The 18,562-nt window shown below is 39.1% G+C and overlaps 1 protein-coding gene across 1 annotated transcript; it reads left to right on the forward strand.

Annotated features, from left to right (window-relative positions):
* The first annotated feature begins 14,213 nt into the window (after positions 1-14,213).
* Positions 14,214-15,882, forward strand: LOC128863313 (zinc carboxypeptidase A 1-like). Its single transcript, XM_054102425.1, has one exon. The coding sequence runs from the start codon at positions 14,225-14,227 to the stop codon at positions 15,497-15,499; it is 1,275 nt and encodes a 424-aa protein (XP_053958400.1). The 5' UTR covers positions 14,214-14,224; the 3' UTR covers positions 15,500-15,882.
* Positions 15,883-18,562: the final 2,680 nt, after the last annotated feature.

Below are 18,562 nucleotides of genomic sequence, written 5' to 3' on the forward strand. Positions count from 1 at the left end.
TTCACTCGAGCCTTGTGAGACTATGCCGAATCCTGTTGAAACGTCCGTGGTCTGCCGCCGAAATATTTGTCTGACCACGGCCTCAAAGCAACCTCCAGAATACTTTCCCGATAATATTTCGCATTTACCTTGACGCCAAGCTCGATGAAAAGGATTGGAGAGCACCCATCTTCGATTAGAGCGGCCCAAGCCAATACCTGTGGCGGATGCTGCCTCCTGGTGGCCAATCAATGACTCAAATTCTCGTATGAATGGTCAGTCAAATAAACCCTATCGTTTTGGGAGTTTACGAATTGCTCAATTTGAAAAATGTTTTCGTCAGAAAACGCAATTTTCGGAAATTTACCGCTTTCGGCCAAACGAAGCAACTCCTTCGCTCTCTCAAGTCTGACTTGTTGCTGCTTTGGTGTGAGATCGTGCGCCTTTTGGATCTTGTAAGTTTTCATGAGATCATTTTTCAGTATGCAGCGGATGCTTTGGTCAGATATTTTCAGTTCTTTCGCTTTTGCATTTAATTGGCATTTCTTCGGGAATTTCGCGCAAGTCGCTTCCTCACTTTTTGAACCATTTCACGCGGTCAGAAGTGGGTTACACATCAAGTGCCGGGCCCTGTAGGTACTGATTTTGACAACACTTCAGATCAGTAAACGAGATTTGTTGATTTGGAGCCTACGTAGTATTCTTTAGCAAACAAGGAAAGTGATATCCCAAAACGACAACCAAAATCAATTCAGAATAAGTATTTACTTTTAATATACTCAGGATTTGTTGCATTTAAGACCCGTCATAACTCGCTCTGGAACACGAAAGGCGGTAAATGTAACAATACAGGGTGGTCCATATAGTAGTTTTTGTAATCACATTCTATTTCGATAGTGGCAGCTCTCTCCTCGGAACGAAATTAATCGTCTTCGTCTTTCAGTTAAACAACATTGGGAAGATTGAGAAGATTTAAAAATCAGCTTTTCTGAGGAAAGTGATATCCCAAAACGACAACCAAAATCAATTCAGAATAAGTATTTACTTTTAATATACTCAGGATTTGTTGCATTTAAGACCCGTCATAACTCGCTCTGGAACACGAAAGGCGGTAAATGTAACAATACAGGGTGGTCCATATAGTAGTTTTTGTAATCACATTCTATTTCGATAGTGGCAGCTCTCTCCTCGGAACGAAATTAATCGTCTTCGTCTTTCAGTTAAACAACATTGGGAAGATTGAGAAGATTTAAAAATCAGCTTTTCTGACGAAGGGCTCAGCTCTGCGGCTATATTGACAAGCGAATGGCAGTTTGGTGCGGATTTTGGCGTGATAGTATAAGTGACCCATTTTTCTTTAACCTAAACGCCATTTCGCTCGACAGCGAACGCTACAGTGGCGTGATAAACGATATTTCGTTGCCGAAAATGAAAGTCGTAGATTTGGACGATCTTTGGTTTCAGCAGCATGGCGCACGCTATGCCATACATCCCAAACCACAACCGATCTTTTGCGCACCAGTTTGATAATCGTGTCATTAGCCTGCTCGGCATTGGCAATTGGAGCTACGATTTGACGCCGTTTGACTTCTTTGTGTAGGTTCGTTGTACAGGATCGATATTATGCGAAGAATCCATTAGCAATTTGAGACCGAAGCAGCCTTCCTTTCTGGCTTGGCGCGATACCCTCTCCCCCGATTTTGAAACCGCGTTCCTTAAATAATGGAAATGTTTGTTCTTTCGAATATATTTTTGTTAATTTTTAAAAAGAAGCCACTATATAAATCACCCTGTTCCTTGGAAAATATTAGACGGTGACCAGATGAGAGCGATGAGAAAACAGATTTCAATAAAGGTACAATTCTGAAGCTAAAAAAAAAAATAAATAATTGGCGCGTACACTTCTGTTAGGTGTTTGGCCGAGCTCCTCCTACTATTTGTGGTGTGCGCCTTGATGTTGTTCCACAAATGGAGGGACCTACAGTTTCAAGCCGACTCCGAACGGCAGATATTTTTATGAGGAGCTTTTTTCATGGCAGAAATACACTCGGAGGTTTGCCATTGCCTGCCGAGGGGCGACTGCTATTAGAAAAATGTTTTTATTAATTTTGCTTTCACCGAGACTCGAACCAACGACCTCTCTGTGAATTCCGAATGGTAATCACGCACCAACCCATTCGGCTACGGCGGCCGCTATTCTGAAGCTACATCATTAAAATAGCTGCCTCGGCTTCGCTGGAGTTACTTCAAGCGGTCGATAAATGCTCGATGTCTCAGTCCGATAAGCATACGTTTTTCTGCCAATAGCGTTTCAATCGTTTGTATTGAGTACGTGATTAGCTTGTTAGCGTAGACTAAGAACTTAACGTAGCCCTAGCTAATTGATGAACGTTCGCCGTGAGATGTTGCTAGTCGTCAAATTTCTCCTTGTATGGCATGCGGTGCCATGTTATTGGAACTTTCTGGATGATGTCGAGCTCTGGCTACAGGAAGTCGTTTAAGATCACCCTATACCACAAACTACCAAGGTCCATCGAAATTCATAAAGTAATAAGAAAAAATAAGTTCCGTTGACCCACCAATTCTAAAACCGCACCAAATAGTCTTTATTTGAGAATGTATTGATGCTTGGTCGAACGGTTGTGGACTACCGCTGAGTCAGGAGTGGGACACCTCCGAGAATAAGATTTTTTACCAAAATCCGGATCTGCATATTTACAACTGAGTCGGAATATTAAACATATTGATGAATAATTTACACACGTTTGGCAAGCATGAATATTGATAATTTAACAGCAGCTGAATATATGACAAAAAAAAAATAAATAATTGGCGCGTACATTTCTGTTAGTGGTGGGCCGAGCTCCTGCTTCTATTTGGTGGCGTGCTTCTTGATGTTGTTTTACAAATGGAAGGTCCTACAGTTTTAAGCTGACTTTGAACGGCAAATGCTTTTTCATAAGAGTTTTTTCATGGCAGAAATGCCGAAGAGCGATCACCATTAAAAAAACCTTTTTCTATCAATAGGTGTTTAGTAAAAAAATAAATGTTTAGTGCACTTGAAAGGTTTTTTTAAATATTCTTGCATATAAAATTGGCCCCACTAAAATCCAATCCCATTAATCTTTTTGAAAATATTTTCCAGGAACAATTTTCCAAAAAAATTTTCTTCAAGAGAGCTCTGTTAAAAATGGTATGCCTGCTCACTATACCACTCACTATATCATTCATACTATTTTGCCTAAAAGCGCAGTGAGTTAATCAGAGTACGTATTACTTGGCTGGCATGCCAATATTTCTCATACTCCAAGTGACATCACCTCTTTTTATTGCACCATGGGCACTCAGTATGTATTCCCGGAGTACTCCTTGGTGAGTAGTACTCGCTTTGATAGCTCTCACTTCTAATTCTACTGGGTGTATGCGAATAAATCGATAAAAGATAAATAACATCAAAGTCAATCAAACAGAAAAAATATATATAAAAATTGGCTATACAAAATTATGTTAATGTTTTTACGCTTTCGCTTGGGCACTTCTTTTGTTGAAGCGGTATTGTTCTTGTTGTTGGCTATGTTTGACGTCAATGGCGTTATGCGTATATAAGTGTAAGTTAGCGATTCGCAAACAATATGCTAAATATGCTAAACATCCTATAGTGAAAAATGGAGTAAAACTAGTTCACTATTATACATTTTGTAACACTTTGCGAACTAGTGAAAAATGGTTGGAAACCGGGATAGGGACGAAACATCGAAAATCAAATTTTACCACACAAAAAAATCACTTATTGAGAGTGGAGTTAGTCGAGAATGATAGATTCACAACTCGTGCTCTTTAAATATGGTGAAAAAGAAAAGTGTAAGGGGAAGTTCGGCTGCCATGACACTTAGGATATTCGTCAGTCGAATTCTGCACGATCATTTCACATGTATTGGGTAGGGAAATAAGTTACCGCCCTTGTAAAACAGATGTCGCTGCTGATACTATTTTACTGATCGCTCTAGTAATATACTGGTGGTTTGAAGGTGTTTATGGGAGATCTCGATTGCAGTAGTTGACATTCGTTTGAAGCGTAAAGATCCATTTTTATCTGACGTCAAAAATGTCTACGTTCGTCCCGAAAAAATATCATTTGCGTTAAATCTCGCTTCATTATTACTATTTAAAGAAAAGTGCAGCTAAAACGTGTCGTATATTCATCAATACATATTTACGGTAATCACGCTCCATCAAATACAACTTGTAAAGAGTAGTTTCGCGATCTGGTGGAATCAGAAGGGTGTCATCTATTATGAACTCCTTAAACCGTCTGAAACAGTCATGGGCGATCGTCGCCGACTGTAGCTAATGCATTTGAATCGAGCTCTCAAAGAAAAACGTCCGGAATGGGCCGGTAGACGTGACAAACTGATTTTGCTGCATGACAACGCCAGGCCACAAGTTGCTAAATCGGTCCAGAAATATTTAGAGAGAGAGGACTGAATTGGAAGATCTTGCCTCATCCACGGTATTCCTTAGACATTGCACCTTCGGATCATCATCTGTTCCGCTCCATGCAGTTAGCCCTTATTGGAGAGCGGTTCACTTCTTACGAGAGCATCGCAAACTGGCTCAATGAATGGAACAAGTAAAAGGGGCTCGAATTTTTCATCAGAGGAATCCGTATGCTGCCTGAAAGATGGAGTAAAGTTGTAGCTTCCAGTGGCACATACTCCACATATTATCCATCATAACATCATCAACATTATTTAATTGTTTAAATAGTTCGTAGCTTTGGCTACGAAAAGAAACGGAAACTTATTCCCGTATCCAATTTTTACACACTCGTCCAATAAGTCGTCCAACACAATCTCAGTTGTTTGTAAGCACATGCCCTGTTTCGTTAGGCCATGAGTTGATTCTGTCAAATGCACTCAGAGCCGAATAACAGTCTGTTAAAGAGCACACCTCTAAAAAATGTTTACCGATGAGAGTTATTATTATTATTAGAAGGCCATTACGCACTGCGACCAGAGCTGATCTATTGTGAAAGGCCTATTTTGTAACCCTAGAGTTTTAGGCTTTTTAGAAATTTTAGCACAGTTTTGGGTTTGTTGTTCCAAAGATTGCATGGAGATACTACGATACCACCAAGGTGGTGAAGTCTTTGTCTGCCCAACGCAGGACATTCACAAAGCACATGTTCTGAGCTTTCTATGTCCATTTCGCAAAAGCGGCAGACATTGGTCTCGGATAGACCAATATTATTTAGATGGTACCTAAGGCTGCAGTGACCTGTAAGGTATCCGGTTAAAAGACGCAGATCTACTCTGTTTAGTGAGAGAAGTTTGTCAGATATTCCTTTGTTGGGACTTAGGAATAGTTTGGCTTGACGCTGACCGGCACAGTTTAGCCAGTGTGCGGCAAGTTTTCTTTCTTCCCATTTCCTAAGGAATTCATTAATGTGGCCTTTTGTCAGTCCACAGAAAGGCTCAGGACCAGTAAGTTGCATATTTGCTCCTTGTTTTGCAAGGTCGTCAGCCATTTCATTTCCCTCATGTCCTTCATGTCCCGGAATCCAGCATAGTGTTACTATGTTGAGGTTTCCTAACGTGTTTAGAAGGTTTAGGCAATCATTTACCAATTTAGAGGTGATAGTTGTTGATAGAAGGGCTTTTAGAGCCGCTTGGCTATCTGAAAGTATGTAGATGTGAGTACCTCTCATTCTCCTTCTAAGGCATTCTCTCACACATATTTCAATGGCATGTATTTCTGCCTGGAATATTGTTGGGTAGGATCCCATCGGAATCGATTTTTTGAATTTGGGCCCATTGATTCCTGCCCCTGTTCTACCATTTTCCAATTTGGACCCATCAGTAAACCATAGCTGGGAGCCAGGTTTGAAAGTGATAGAGTTAGTTCTCCAGTCTGTTCGTTCATTGATTATAACTTGGAAGTTCCTGAAGAGTATTGGTTTGGGTGATAGTATATCATCCCTATGAAGAATGGGACTATGTAGGAAGTCTTCTAAGATCTTTAAATGTTGATGAGAGTTAGTATCGTTTTCTTAATGGTGAAAAGCGCCTTCGATATATCAAACGAGCTGGAATGGGAGTTAAAGTCTTGGGATAAGGATTGAAATGATTTATACTCGAGAGGGAACACGAATGTTAACTTCTCGCAGAAGAAATTGGGTAAGACTGTTAGCAATAGTTTGCGGACCCAGTTTTACATGACTATTGTAAACTATATTTTAGTAAAGGTGAAATCGTTGACAAAGTGACAAAGCTGATAAAATTCTGGGTTGAATTGGTCCAAAGTTACTTGAGAGCGAAAAAAATGTTTCTTTTTACTAAAAAATTTGGTAGACTTTAGGCCAGGTGCAGTAGATTTAGTATAAATTCAAAGCGGGGCTACGACCCCGCCAAATACTTGACCCTACCGGTCCATTTGTGGAACAACATTAAGCCGTAAGCAACAAATAGGAAGAGGAGTTCGGCTAAGCACCTAACCGAAGTGTACGCGCCAATCATTTATTTATTTTCTATCGACCACTGCAACTGCGGCATTTGCGCTAGCTAAGTAATAATGTTGTTTTTCGATGTTATAGATTCCAATATAAAGAACTGTTCAAAAAGCAAAGTGATTTGAAATCATTGCGGGATAGTGGCGCAACCAATATCATTCGCTAGTAAATAGTTTTGCGCTGGCTCTAAATCACTTAGCAAAATTTACTGCAAGGTATAAATATTTTTTCGTCAGCGGTGATTGATTTTTATAGTCAATAAACTGTAAATGTAAAAAAATATCGGTGAACCACAATGCGCGTGGCTTCGTGGAATTGCACGACTAGTGATCGCCACTCGTCAGGGAATTACCTTCGGCGAGGGGAAAGGTTGGGCCAAACACTTCACAAAAGGGACAAATATATATATATACAGGGTGAACCTATTCAAAACACCATAACTTTTTTGTGTGAAATTAGTTTTTATTGGTTTCAAAGACAAAATTGTTCAAAAATGATTACAATTTTAACATATCGCACCCTAAATACAAAAGGGGCACAACTCAAAATTTTCCACACTCGAGCTTAACTTGTTTACAGTAGCACAGAAAACAAACTATGTGACATATCACGCTGAAATTAGCCATGTAAGCTTATAACAGTCCTACCAAAAAACAAAAAATTTATTTTTGCCATATGTCATCCGCGAACCGTTTTATTGATAACGTCTCGTTCATATTTGAGCAGAAGTACATTTTGAGTTGTGACCCTTTTGTATTTAGGGTGCGATATATTCCCTTTAGCTCGATATGACCACCTTTTGCCTTGACCATAGGCTTCAAACGGTCAAAAAAGGAGTTGCATGCTGCACGAATGTGATCTTGAGGTATTTTGGCCCATTCCCGTATAAACACTTTCTTCAGCGAATCCATACTGGCATATTTTTTAGTCCTCACTTTGCTCTCCAAAATGGACCAGATGGAATAGTCCATCGGATTTGCGTCTGGCGAATTCGAAAGCCATTGTGTGGACGAAATGAAGTGTGGAACATGATTTTTTTAACCATTCTTGGTTCACACGAGCTTTATGAGACGGTGCCGAGTCCTGTTTGAACGTGCTTGCGTGTCCACGGCTCTAAAGCAGCTTCTAAAACATTTTCCCGATAATAAGTCGCATTCACTTTGACACCAGGCTCGATAAAAACGATTGGAGAGCGTCCATCAGCGGTCAGTGCGGCCCAAACCATTACGTGCGATGGGAAATTGCTTCGAGTGGCCATACGTAGGCTCAAATTCTCGTATGAGCGTTCGGTCAAGTAAACACAATCGTTTTTAGTGTTTATGAACTGCTCAATTGGGAAATTTTTTTCATCAGAAAACACAATGTTAAGAAATTCGCCACGTTCGTGCAAGCGCAACAACTCCTTTGCTCTTTCGCACCGAACTTTTTTTTCCGGGGTGAAAGATCGTGTGCTTTTTGGAACTTGTAAGCCTTGACCAGTATCATTGTAACGTTTTATAGTGCGATACACAAACATTTTATTCACTTTGAGGTGACTGAGCTCACGAACAATGGCTGGTTGTGATTTTCCAACCAAATATAACGCAATCACAATATTACGTTTGAACTCCATCACAGAAAAAAAAATTCAACAAAACTGAGACGCAAATGCTTTTGATGGCTTATAAACAATATATTGAACTGTCATTAGAACAATTTTGACGTTCATGTCATGAGCTGTTTTACAGATACAAGCAGTGTGAAGTTGGTAACACTTCATATCGTTCACCCTGTATATATACAAGTGGTGCAAAATTAATCACCCGAACGGAAGATTTATAAACGCCGACGTACTTGTAAAGTAGACAGCTGCAATACTCAAACAGACGAGCAATGGAGCGCGTAAAGGTCGAAATACGTGTTAAGAGTTGCTCAATCAATTGTTTTCTTGTTTTTTGAAAAAAATTCATTAAAAATAAAATAAGATGATTAATTTTGTATAATAAATACATAAAAAAACCCACTTGTATATTATCGACTCAAAAATGATTACGCAGTACAAAGTTGAAGTTTCTTCTTGAGTCTCAAATTTCTCAGACACTCACTGTTGTTATCCTCATGAAATTTTATTTGGTAGTCATAAACCTCTGAAGCATGAAATATTAAGTGAAGTGGAGAGCTCTGAGTGTTTTCCGCTATATGATTTAGATAGCCGCATATCACGAATCGGGTCATACTACACGGTGATTTAAAGGTTGGAACCATGTAGTTAAAAAGTGCTTTGATGTGAGAGATTCGATACATTTCTTAGTGCTACTACGTTTAAGGTGAAACGGCGAAGATAATACAGTATCAAAAAGAATAGCAACCCAGTGGGTGCAACGATTCCGTTCTGGTAATATGGACATCAAAGACGAGGCAATAAGGCCAGTTGACCAATATGCCGATAAAATATTTTCCATTCCATTGATGAGGAACTGAATATTATATATACATATATAATTGCCGAACGGCAGATATTTTTATGAGGAGCTTTTTCATGGCAGAAATAAACTCGGAGGTTTGCCATTGCCTGCCGAGGGGCGACCGCAATTAGAGAAATGTTTTTTTTAATTTTGGTGTTTCACCGAGATTCGAACCGACGATCTTTCTGTGAATTCCGAATGGTAGTCACGCACCAACCCATTCGGCTACGGCGGCCGCGGAACTGAAGATTAGCCAGAGAAAAATTCCTTTTACTGGAAAAACTTTCTAAATACTGCATGCATCATTATAAAGGTTGTGTCTGAATAACGAATTAGATAGATAAAGAGTTTACCAATAACAGGTGTGAATAGAGTGCGCTATCAAGTGATGATTAACGATTTTTTATGGCCGGAATTTGATGGTATTGATCTGAACAACGTTTATTTTCAACAAGACGGCACTGCGTGCCACACAAGCAACGAAACCATTGATATTTTAAGGGAAAAGTTTCCGAAAAGTTTCTCGAAGAGGTGATCACAATTAGCCACCGAGATCTTGTGATTTAGCACCTTGTGACTCTTTTCTTTGAGGCCACGTGAAAGAGAAGGTCTACGCCAACAGCCCAGGGTCGATTCAAGACCTCAAAGGTGGAATTCGTGAGTCTACCGAGAACATAGGGCAGCCACTTTGCAAGTCGGTTATGGAAAATTTCATAAAAAGTATATTGTCCGGTAAGCGTGGTCGTGGTGATGCTATTTTCCACTATTAACGGCATACCTTCCTCTTCATAATGAAATAAATATCCGATCATTTATATTAAAAAATAGCATTTTTGTTTGAATATCAAAATAACACCTCTGTTTGGAAAACCCAATTAATTTGAATTTGACACTTCGATCTTTGGTCTTTTGTGTTTGTTGAAATAAACTCTGCTATATGCATGTTTATTCTAAAAAATCATAATTTTAACTTACCCGCGGACAAATCTCCCAGCACCGCAGTGTAGTAACGATAATGGAGTTTGTAAGGTCGACATGGCAGCAACTTAATACTTCACTCAGTAGTTTGTTGAAATAAAAGAACACGACTCTTCGTTCGCTCTGAATCACACTAACTACACTACTTTTTGGTTTTATGCTATCAGTGAAGATGTTAGTGGACCGCCCATAGGTTATTTTCAAGCATTCTCCTTAAATTTCTGTGAAGCGTGTTTCAATTGCTTTATATACATATATCATTTCCGCAGAGAAACTTAGCAATTTTCGACTTATTTATAAGTTTTACCTTCACTTTTCAGACTTTTTATCAAATTATTTAAGTTTCTTCGTGGTACACTGATTAATTTATTATGCTGTAAATAAATATATTAATTACTTTTGAAAGTCGTATTTATCTTATTTTCGACTATGACTATTCTTCCTTTCAACTTATGAACCGCTTAGCGCTACAAGAACTACTCGTAAATTGTAGCAATGTGACACTACAAATCGTTATTTGAACATTGTTGCTTGCAAATACTAGTGTGGGTTAACTCAAATAAAATAAATAACTAAAATAAAATTACAATGCTATTCAGGGAACTGCTCTTATTTTGCTCGCAACTGTATATGTGCCTGAGTGGTCAACGCCAATGTCCTATAGATTCTGCAAATGGGTACATCATAGTGCACCTACATACGTCATTTATCGGATAAAGGTGAAGGTTGAGGGGTGAGGCGTATGCAAACGTGCTCTGAAATTCACTCTGCGGCACTAAAAAATAATCATAATTTCTCTTAGATGAATATAACATAAGTTAATTGTATTTGTGCATCGTCTTATTACTATAGAAGTGCTCTAAAGGTAAGTAAGCTAAGCAGAAAAAATAAGTAGTCGACCGAAAAGTTTTGTCGGGTGCTAACTAACAAATCGTTCTAAAATTTACTCTCACATATTATAGCGCGCAATTAACGAAGTATAAAATATCACACGCAAGTCGGTTTATGTGCAGGTTTAACAACAGAATGAGTGAGGCGGCTTCCCAAGCGCTACTGCAGAGCCACGGATTGCGTTGACTTGTGCAGTGGCTAGGGTGGCTGAAATCAATCGAAGAGGAAAATGAATGGAGTATTTTTGGGGACTCGGACACGCGTTAAATTAAAATGTCGTGGTCAAGAGGTTTCTGGAGGCACTCCTACGAGGGTTTGCAATGTTTTTAAATTTTTCTTAGCACTTGATAAAAACTGATTTTCGCAAAAGAGTCGGCTAATTTGTTATTGTAAGATTAATAAATGTTAAAAAAAAACAAAGCTGGTGCATTTTGTCAAGAAGTACTGAGCAGCATTTCGAAATGTTAAATTTTTAGTTATGACGCAGAGTAGAGAAGAAAGAGAGGTGGCAACATCCGTGAGCCGCTATCCTGCTCTAAATGAATTTGGCAAAATTAGGAGATTAAATTTGTGAGTAATGTACTTTTTCTCGCGCACTGCGAGTCTATTATTCATAATTTTGTAAAAAAAAGTAAATTTAGTTAATTTATATTTAATTTATATTGATTGCTAATATGATAGTTCCCAAATTTCGCTTATTTTTCTTTATATTTTTGTCTAGTCCATAAGATAATTTACACTTTAGATTATTAAAATAAATAAATAAATAATAATAAAGGGTGGTTAAATTTCAAGGGTCGATGTTGAATGTGAACCACACCGAACGACACCGTTGAACTTCTTTCTTTGGGGTTATTTGAAAGAAAAGGTGTACATCGATAAGCCAGCAACAATTCAAGAGCTTAAGGATGAGATAATTCGGCCCATTAGAAGCATAGAACCTCAATTATGCCTCAGCGTCATCGAAAATTTGGGTCATCGAAAGGAGGTGTGCCGCCGAGGCCGCGGCGGCCATTTGGCCGTTGGTTTGTTCCATACGTAATTGCGCCATACCAATATTATCATAATAAAGAGATAAAAAATTGTATTTTATTCAAAATCAACAGCGGCCCTTGAAACTTAACCAATCACCCTTTATAAAACAAGATGTCGCAAAATAATCATCCAATTTTGTTTTGGCGTGACTTTTTTACTTAATTAAATTAAAAAAATGATTTTGAGTGATGGAATCCTTTATTTTGACTTTTACGCGCTGCTTGTATACTGCAGCTGTCTATTTCACAAGTGTCGAATATTAATGACGTTCGACGGTATTTCCAAAAATTATAAATCTTCCGATAGGGTTATTAATTTTGCGCCAGCTTGTATTTGTATTCGTATTGTTTTTTTTATTGTTATTTTCGAACGAAATTGTTCTTTCTTATTTCTTTTTATTATTGTTACGTCACGGTTATGACGTACACGAATAAAATAAAAAACAAGTTTCTTGAGAATTTTCTTCCACATAAAGCACGTAGGTCAGTAAGTAGGTAGAAGTGGCAGTCTGTCTTTAAATCAACTCGCTTAGACCGTTCCTGATCCTTTGTGTAGAAATAACCTGCTGCTTCTCGCTAAACCATTTTGTTTTGAGTGCAAACCCATTAATACAAAGTGACAGACACTTTTATCCCTGAGTTGATCAGCATCATTCATAAACCATGACTCAAAGTATCACTAACTAGTGACATTCCACGCAGGACAGTGGCAGAAAAGATGTCTCACAGATTCATTCTCTGTAGAAATGAAGTTACAGCTTCTGCAATAGTCGAAATGAGGTACGTTCAATCTACATCTCGGCCTGTGATCAAAGCAACCAACATAGAGACGTTTTTCCTCGACCGATTAAGTAGCGCATTTGGGCCCCTTAAGTCCGATTTTGGCTAAGTTCCTTTTGTAGCGTTATACCTATGTCAGACTGTTTGTCCATCTCATATTTATGGAAGTGACAATGCTGCTTGTACCACACAGTTTATAGGTTGAGATCTCCGTATCAAGAGGGAGCGCTAGTGCCCTTTCTTGCAAATTCATCTCCCTTACGATTCCCTTTCATGTCACTATGCCCTGGCACCTACATATATCAAAGGAATGCGGAAATATTCCGCCATCTCGTTAAGAGACGCCCAGCATTTGCGAGCAACAATGGAATTAGTGACAACCCCACCAAGAGATTCAATCGCCGCTTGGCTATCGGAGTGAATATAGATTTCTCTGGAGGTAGTCACATTTTGCCTAACCAAAGGGCTACCCCATTAATGGCTAGAATTTCAGTGATTAGGAAGACGAGCCGGAACGCTTACTTTTGGCTTGTTACAGTAGATACCAAAGCCAACCGTGAACTCAATTGTATAGCTATAGGTCTATAGTAGCCGTTTTTGTGTGTAAAAACAAAAAAAAACAAAAATAGAAAATTGTGTTATTGTTACGCTATTATATATATATATATATAATTGGCGCGTACACCCGTTTTGGGTGTTTGGCCGAGCTCCTCCTCCTATTTGTGGTGTGCGTCTTGATGTTGTTCCACAAATGGCGGGACCTACAGTTTCAAGCCGACTCCGAACGGCAGATATTTTTATGAGGAGCTTTTTCATGGCAGAAATACACTCGGAGGTTTGCCATTGCCTGCCGAGAGGCCACCGCTATTAGAAAAATGTTTTTATTAATTTTGCTTTCACCGAGATTCGAACCAACGTTCTCTCTGTGAATTCCGAATGGTAATCACGCACTAACCCATTCGGCTACGGCGGCCGCAATTTGTTACGCTATTACCCAATCCGAAATCATCGTTACCATACAGGTATTTCGAAGTAAGGGCTCGTTATTAATATTTTTTTATCAAAACTTTAATGAATGGTGACCACTGTGCTACAGTGAATTGTGAGATAGGGCTAGTTTTATTCATTAAGTTTATAATTCAGGGATATTCAAACTTGTGACTGATGCGATTTTATACTGATAGGCAGTTTACTGTGGTTATAAATTTACACGATGTGCCCTAGATATTGCCATACCGTATTTAAAATTTTATTGCTGTTACCAAAAACGATAAGGAATTGCATTTAAATTGGCTATATAGGCAAGTGCGCAGGAATGTTCATATACTGATAACCCAGTTAAATAGTTGTAATTCATTTTGGACAATCTTTGTGACAAAAATTTACTACTTGGACTCAAAGTGTTGTACGTGTCTAAAACCGCCAAATCTAAACTTTCACATTGTTGCGTTATCTGGCTCTGCTCTGAAATAATGTTGGACACGATTTACCACAAATAATCAATCAATGTCATTCCACTTCTGGATTCTATGGCTGCCGCTATCGACAATTGGCTTATAAATGCCGACACTTAAGCATGGCGAAGCCATTAGCTGTCGCGATATTGCGAAATGTTGTTGAAGTACAGTTTAATTTTGGCCCTCTGCCTGGCGGCAGTGGCAGTAAGCAATGCCGAGCGTGCGCGTTATGACAACTATCGCGTCTATAAGGTGACCGCCTCCAATGTCAAGGAGCTGGCATTTTTGAAGAAAATGGAAGACTCTAGTGATTCGTTGATTTTCTTGGAGGGTGTACACGATGTGAACAACGAAATAGAAGTTGTTGTAGCGCCTCACAAGTTACCCGATTTTCTGAAAGCCTTGGAGGACAACGGAATCGATTACGTATTGATCGAGTATAATTTGCAAGCACATCTGGATAAAGACGATGTCACACAGATCGCATCACGTGCTGGTGGTTATGGATGGAAGGAGTACTATGAATTGGACACTACCTACACTTGGTTGCAATCATTGCCCAGTTCATATCCGGGTATAGTGACTCTCATTGAGGGTGGCAAATCTTATGAGAAACGTTCGATTTTGGGTGTAAAAATTTCATATAAGAACGGTCAATCGCAAAAACCCGGTATCTTCCTGGAAGCTGGTATTCATGCACGTGAATGGATTGCACCGGCCACCGCTACATACATCATCAATCAACTATTGACGTCAGAGAATGATACTATTGCGGATTTGGCTCGGAATTACGATTGGTACATTTTCCCGCATGCCAATCCCGATGGTTATGTTTACACGCACACTACGAATCGTTTGTGGCGCAAGACCCGTCAGCCCCATGGCACCTGTTATGGCGCAGATCCCAACCGTAACTGGGGCTTTTACTGGAATACGGTCGGCGCTAGCAGCAATGAATGCTCTGACACCTATGCTGGCCCCAATGAATTCTCTGAACTCGAAACGCTATCGTTGTCGAAGTACATCAAATCATTGGAGGGAAAAATCCAATTGTATATATCCTTCCACTCGTACTCTCAATATGTGCTTTACCCATATGGACATACCAACGAACTGCCTGGTAATGTCGAAGACTTCGACCGTGTATTCAATGTTACAGTGGCTGCTATTGGCCAGCGTTATGGCACCAAGTATACCGGTGGTAATATTTACGATGCCATTTATCCAGCTGCGGGTGCTAGTGTCGACTGGGCTTACGCCAACGTCGGCACTCGCATGTCGTTCTGTCTTGAATTGCGTCCAGGTCCAAATTCCATCATCACTGGTTTCAGACTGCCAGCCGCACAGATTATACCCACCGGTGAGGAAACTCTGGATGGATTGGCCGCTATGATTAACGAAGTTAAGACTTTAGGTTACTTTGTGTAATGAAGAGTGAAGAATAAAAAAAAAACTTTCAAAAGATTTGACCATTGCTTTATAAAACAGAGGATGCCCCATTTGCTTGCTTGGCCCTCAAGGAAATACATTCGATTGCTTATTATGCAGAAAGCTTAAATATCTAATGTCCAGCGTTTAACTTCAAAGGTTTTTTTCATAGGCGTTGTGATAGCGCGCTACCCTCAAGTGGCCTGCTGAAACCTTCTATTTCCATCACCTCTCGCCGCGGGACTACCGTCAAGTATCGCAGAGAGGGAAGGCTATCAGCCGTCGCTGCTGTGACTCAATCTTTTCAGACATCGCATCTCTTTGCGAATTTATACTCGAAACAAATTGACAGCTAGTAAACCATTAATCACCGTAGTACGAATGGGTTTGTGCGTGACATAGGACTTGAAACAATTTTTGTAACAGCAAAAGTATATTTCTATATTTGCGCCCAATAATGAAAACATAGTAAAATAATAATGAAAATGACTACTGTTTTTCAAAATATTTTCCTTGAAAGTCAGTACACTTCTTTATTCACTTGAACCTATTTTCAAAGTACTTTACTCAGATGTGGATACCTTAAAAACGAGCTGTTTAAAGGCTTCAACCGTTTATAGTCAGGCGTTGAAAAATACGATCTTTTGAGTGCCCAAAAACTCTCATGGGTGAGCTGATGCTTGGGAGCGCGCATTGTCTTGGTGAAAGTTGATTCTTCTTCGGCGGGTGGTTTTCCTTAATTCTTTTTCACCAATCGGCATGAGTCCTTTTTTTTGGACAATCGCCAAATTATGCGGTATCCAACCAGAAAAAATTTTCTTTTTGTTTTTTGTTTATACTGTTATTATTATTTATGGAATTTATAAAATAATCTTAATACTAACAATAAGGTTTCGACTCTTAATCTAAATTATAGTACCTATAGCTACTTGAAGAAGGTTAAGGTTGTTATGGGCGCTTCAAATATTCGTCACAGGTTTGGAAGGTCAATTCTTCTGAGACGTGACGAATTGACGGGCGATTTTGATGGTGTCTCAGACTTTGGTAGTAGTTTTGTTGGATTACTGCTATTTCTGCTGCCACTAATGGAACATTTAGGTCTCGATGGATATTTTCATTGGTTATGTACCACGGCGCTTCAGTAACTATTCTTAATATTTTAGATTGCCTTCTTTGTATAATTGCAATATTGCTGGCTCTTGCATTATCCCACAGTTGTGACGCATACTTCCAGATTGGCTTAATGATTGTACTGTGATCGAGGCTAAGTCCGAAACGGGAATTGATTAGCCAAATTAGCCAAGATCTTTTGTTTTTAGCTTCATTTGTCCACTTTTGGCCTCAATGTGCCTTTTCCATGTCAAGCGCCTGTCCATACGAACTCCAGGGAAGGTAACTTGTTTAGAATGAGGTATGAGTGTGGAGTTTATATATACACTCGAGCTGTCGTTTCTATTTAGCGTAAAAGTCACATGCTTACACTTTTGCTCATTCACTTTGATGCGCCAGTCTGCCAACCGGAGCGACAAAGGATTTCAGTGTCGTCAGCAAACGTGGATGTTAATATTTGCGGGGTTGTTGGAAGGTCAGTTATGTATATTACATATAAAAACGGACCCAGTACACTGCGTTGTGGAACGCTAATCATATGTTCATGCAATATTGAATGTATGCTGGTCCCACTAATGTCCAAGGATTCCTCTATATAGCGAAAGATCACATGACAATCTTGAGTTATCGATCATCACACGAAAATTTTTACGGGCGACGAATTTTTCATGCATTTTTAACACTTTGAAAAAAGGACAAATCAAGATCCTAAGTGAAGATGTTGCATATGCGTTTTTGTTAAAAGTTTTTGTTTGACGATCCTCTTAAAAATCAGCCAAAGTGTTGCTGCCATGAAAAAGGGCAATTTCGAAGCCCGTACAACTTCTCCTTTTTACCAAAGGGACTAAGTTATTATTAACAGATTATTATGTTGAAGTATCAGAGCTTAGATTGACCACATTCACTTAGTAATGTGGCTACTGTATTGAAAGTATTTCTGTTCTGCAGACATTCGTCTTTGAAGTGAGCTTTACTAGCTCGTCCCATAGTGACCATTTCATTTTCTCAACTGCTTGATGGAGATAAATAAAGAATAGTAGTATATCCCATTATTTTCTAGGCTGGTTATGACGGCAACCGAAATCAGCTGTCCTTTACTTACAACGCCTTAAAGAATTTCACTTCACTTAATTCCTTCGTAACTCTAATTTCAAATTTTGGAAGGCACAACAATTAATCTTTAAATATACCTGTCCATATGTCAGACTGAGGGCTTAACAAATCTTTGAGAGAATGAAATTGTTGAAAAAAGATAATGTGAGTAATACTCGAGATCAGTTGGAAAAACGCCACTCAAAGCAATTAATTTTAAGTGTGAGAAATCATAATTTGCTATTCATTTACAAGAGACAATATCGAAGTTCCTTTTTGGGGACAGTCAGCAGTTAAGTGATTGCCAACCCATTTTACACATCTTAGGCTGCGACTGTAAAAGTGCTTGGTATATCCATTACGTTGACATCTGGTGCATTGTGGGATTTCACGTCGTTTTCTTGGCGCTTCAAATTTAATTTTTGTGTAGGGCAAGTCATCACAAGCGTTTTTTGCAGTCTGCTGTGAGACTAACGTAAAACAAAGGCAAAGGCTTTTTTGACAAATGTTGAAAATATTTGTAACCTGGTGACCCAGGTCTTCGATGGCTTTTCAGATGTTGAGGATTGCACCCTCTAACTATATTAAAACTTCTTTCATGGAATTTCGGTTTTATTTTCTGCTAATGCCTTGGCTATTGTGGCATATTTTTGAGCTCAGAAGGGTTGGATTTTAACTTCACTTCGACTAATAACTTTTAATTCGAAGCCACTCACAGCTACATTTGAGAGCAGTTCGTTTAGTGGTTTCATGTTACAAAAATCGTTTGGGGCCTAGGTTCCTTGCGCGTTTGTGGTGGTGGAGTATCATGATTGTTTTCTGCTTGATCGTGAATGGCAAAACGATTTGAATTGCTTGACG

The sequence above is a fragment of the Anastrepha ludens genome, chromosome 5, assembly GCF_028408465.1.
Source record: "Anastrepha ludens isolate Willacy chromosome 5, idAnaLude1.1, whole genome shotgun sequence".
Classification (NCBI taxonomy): domain Eukaryota; kingdom Metazoa; phylum Arthropoda; class Insecta; order Diptera; family Tephritidae; genus Anastrepha; species Anastrepha ludens.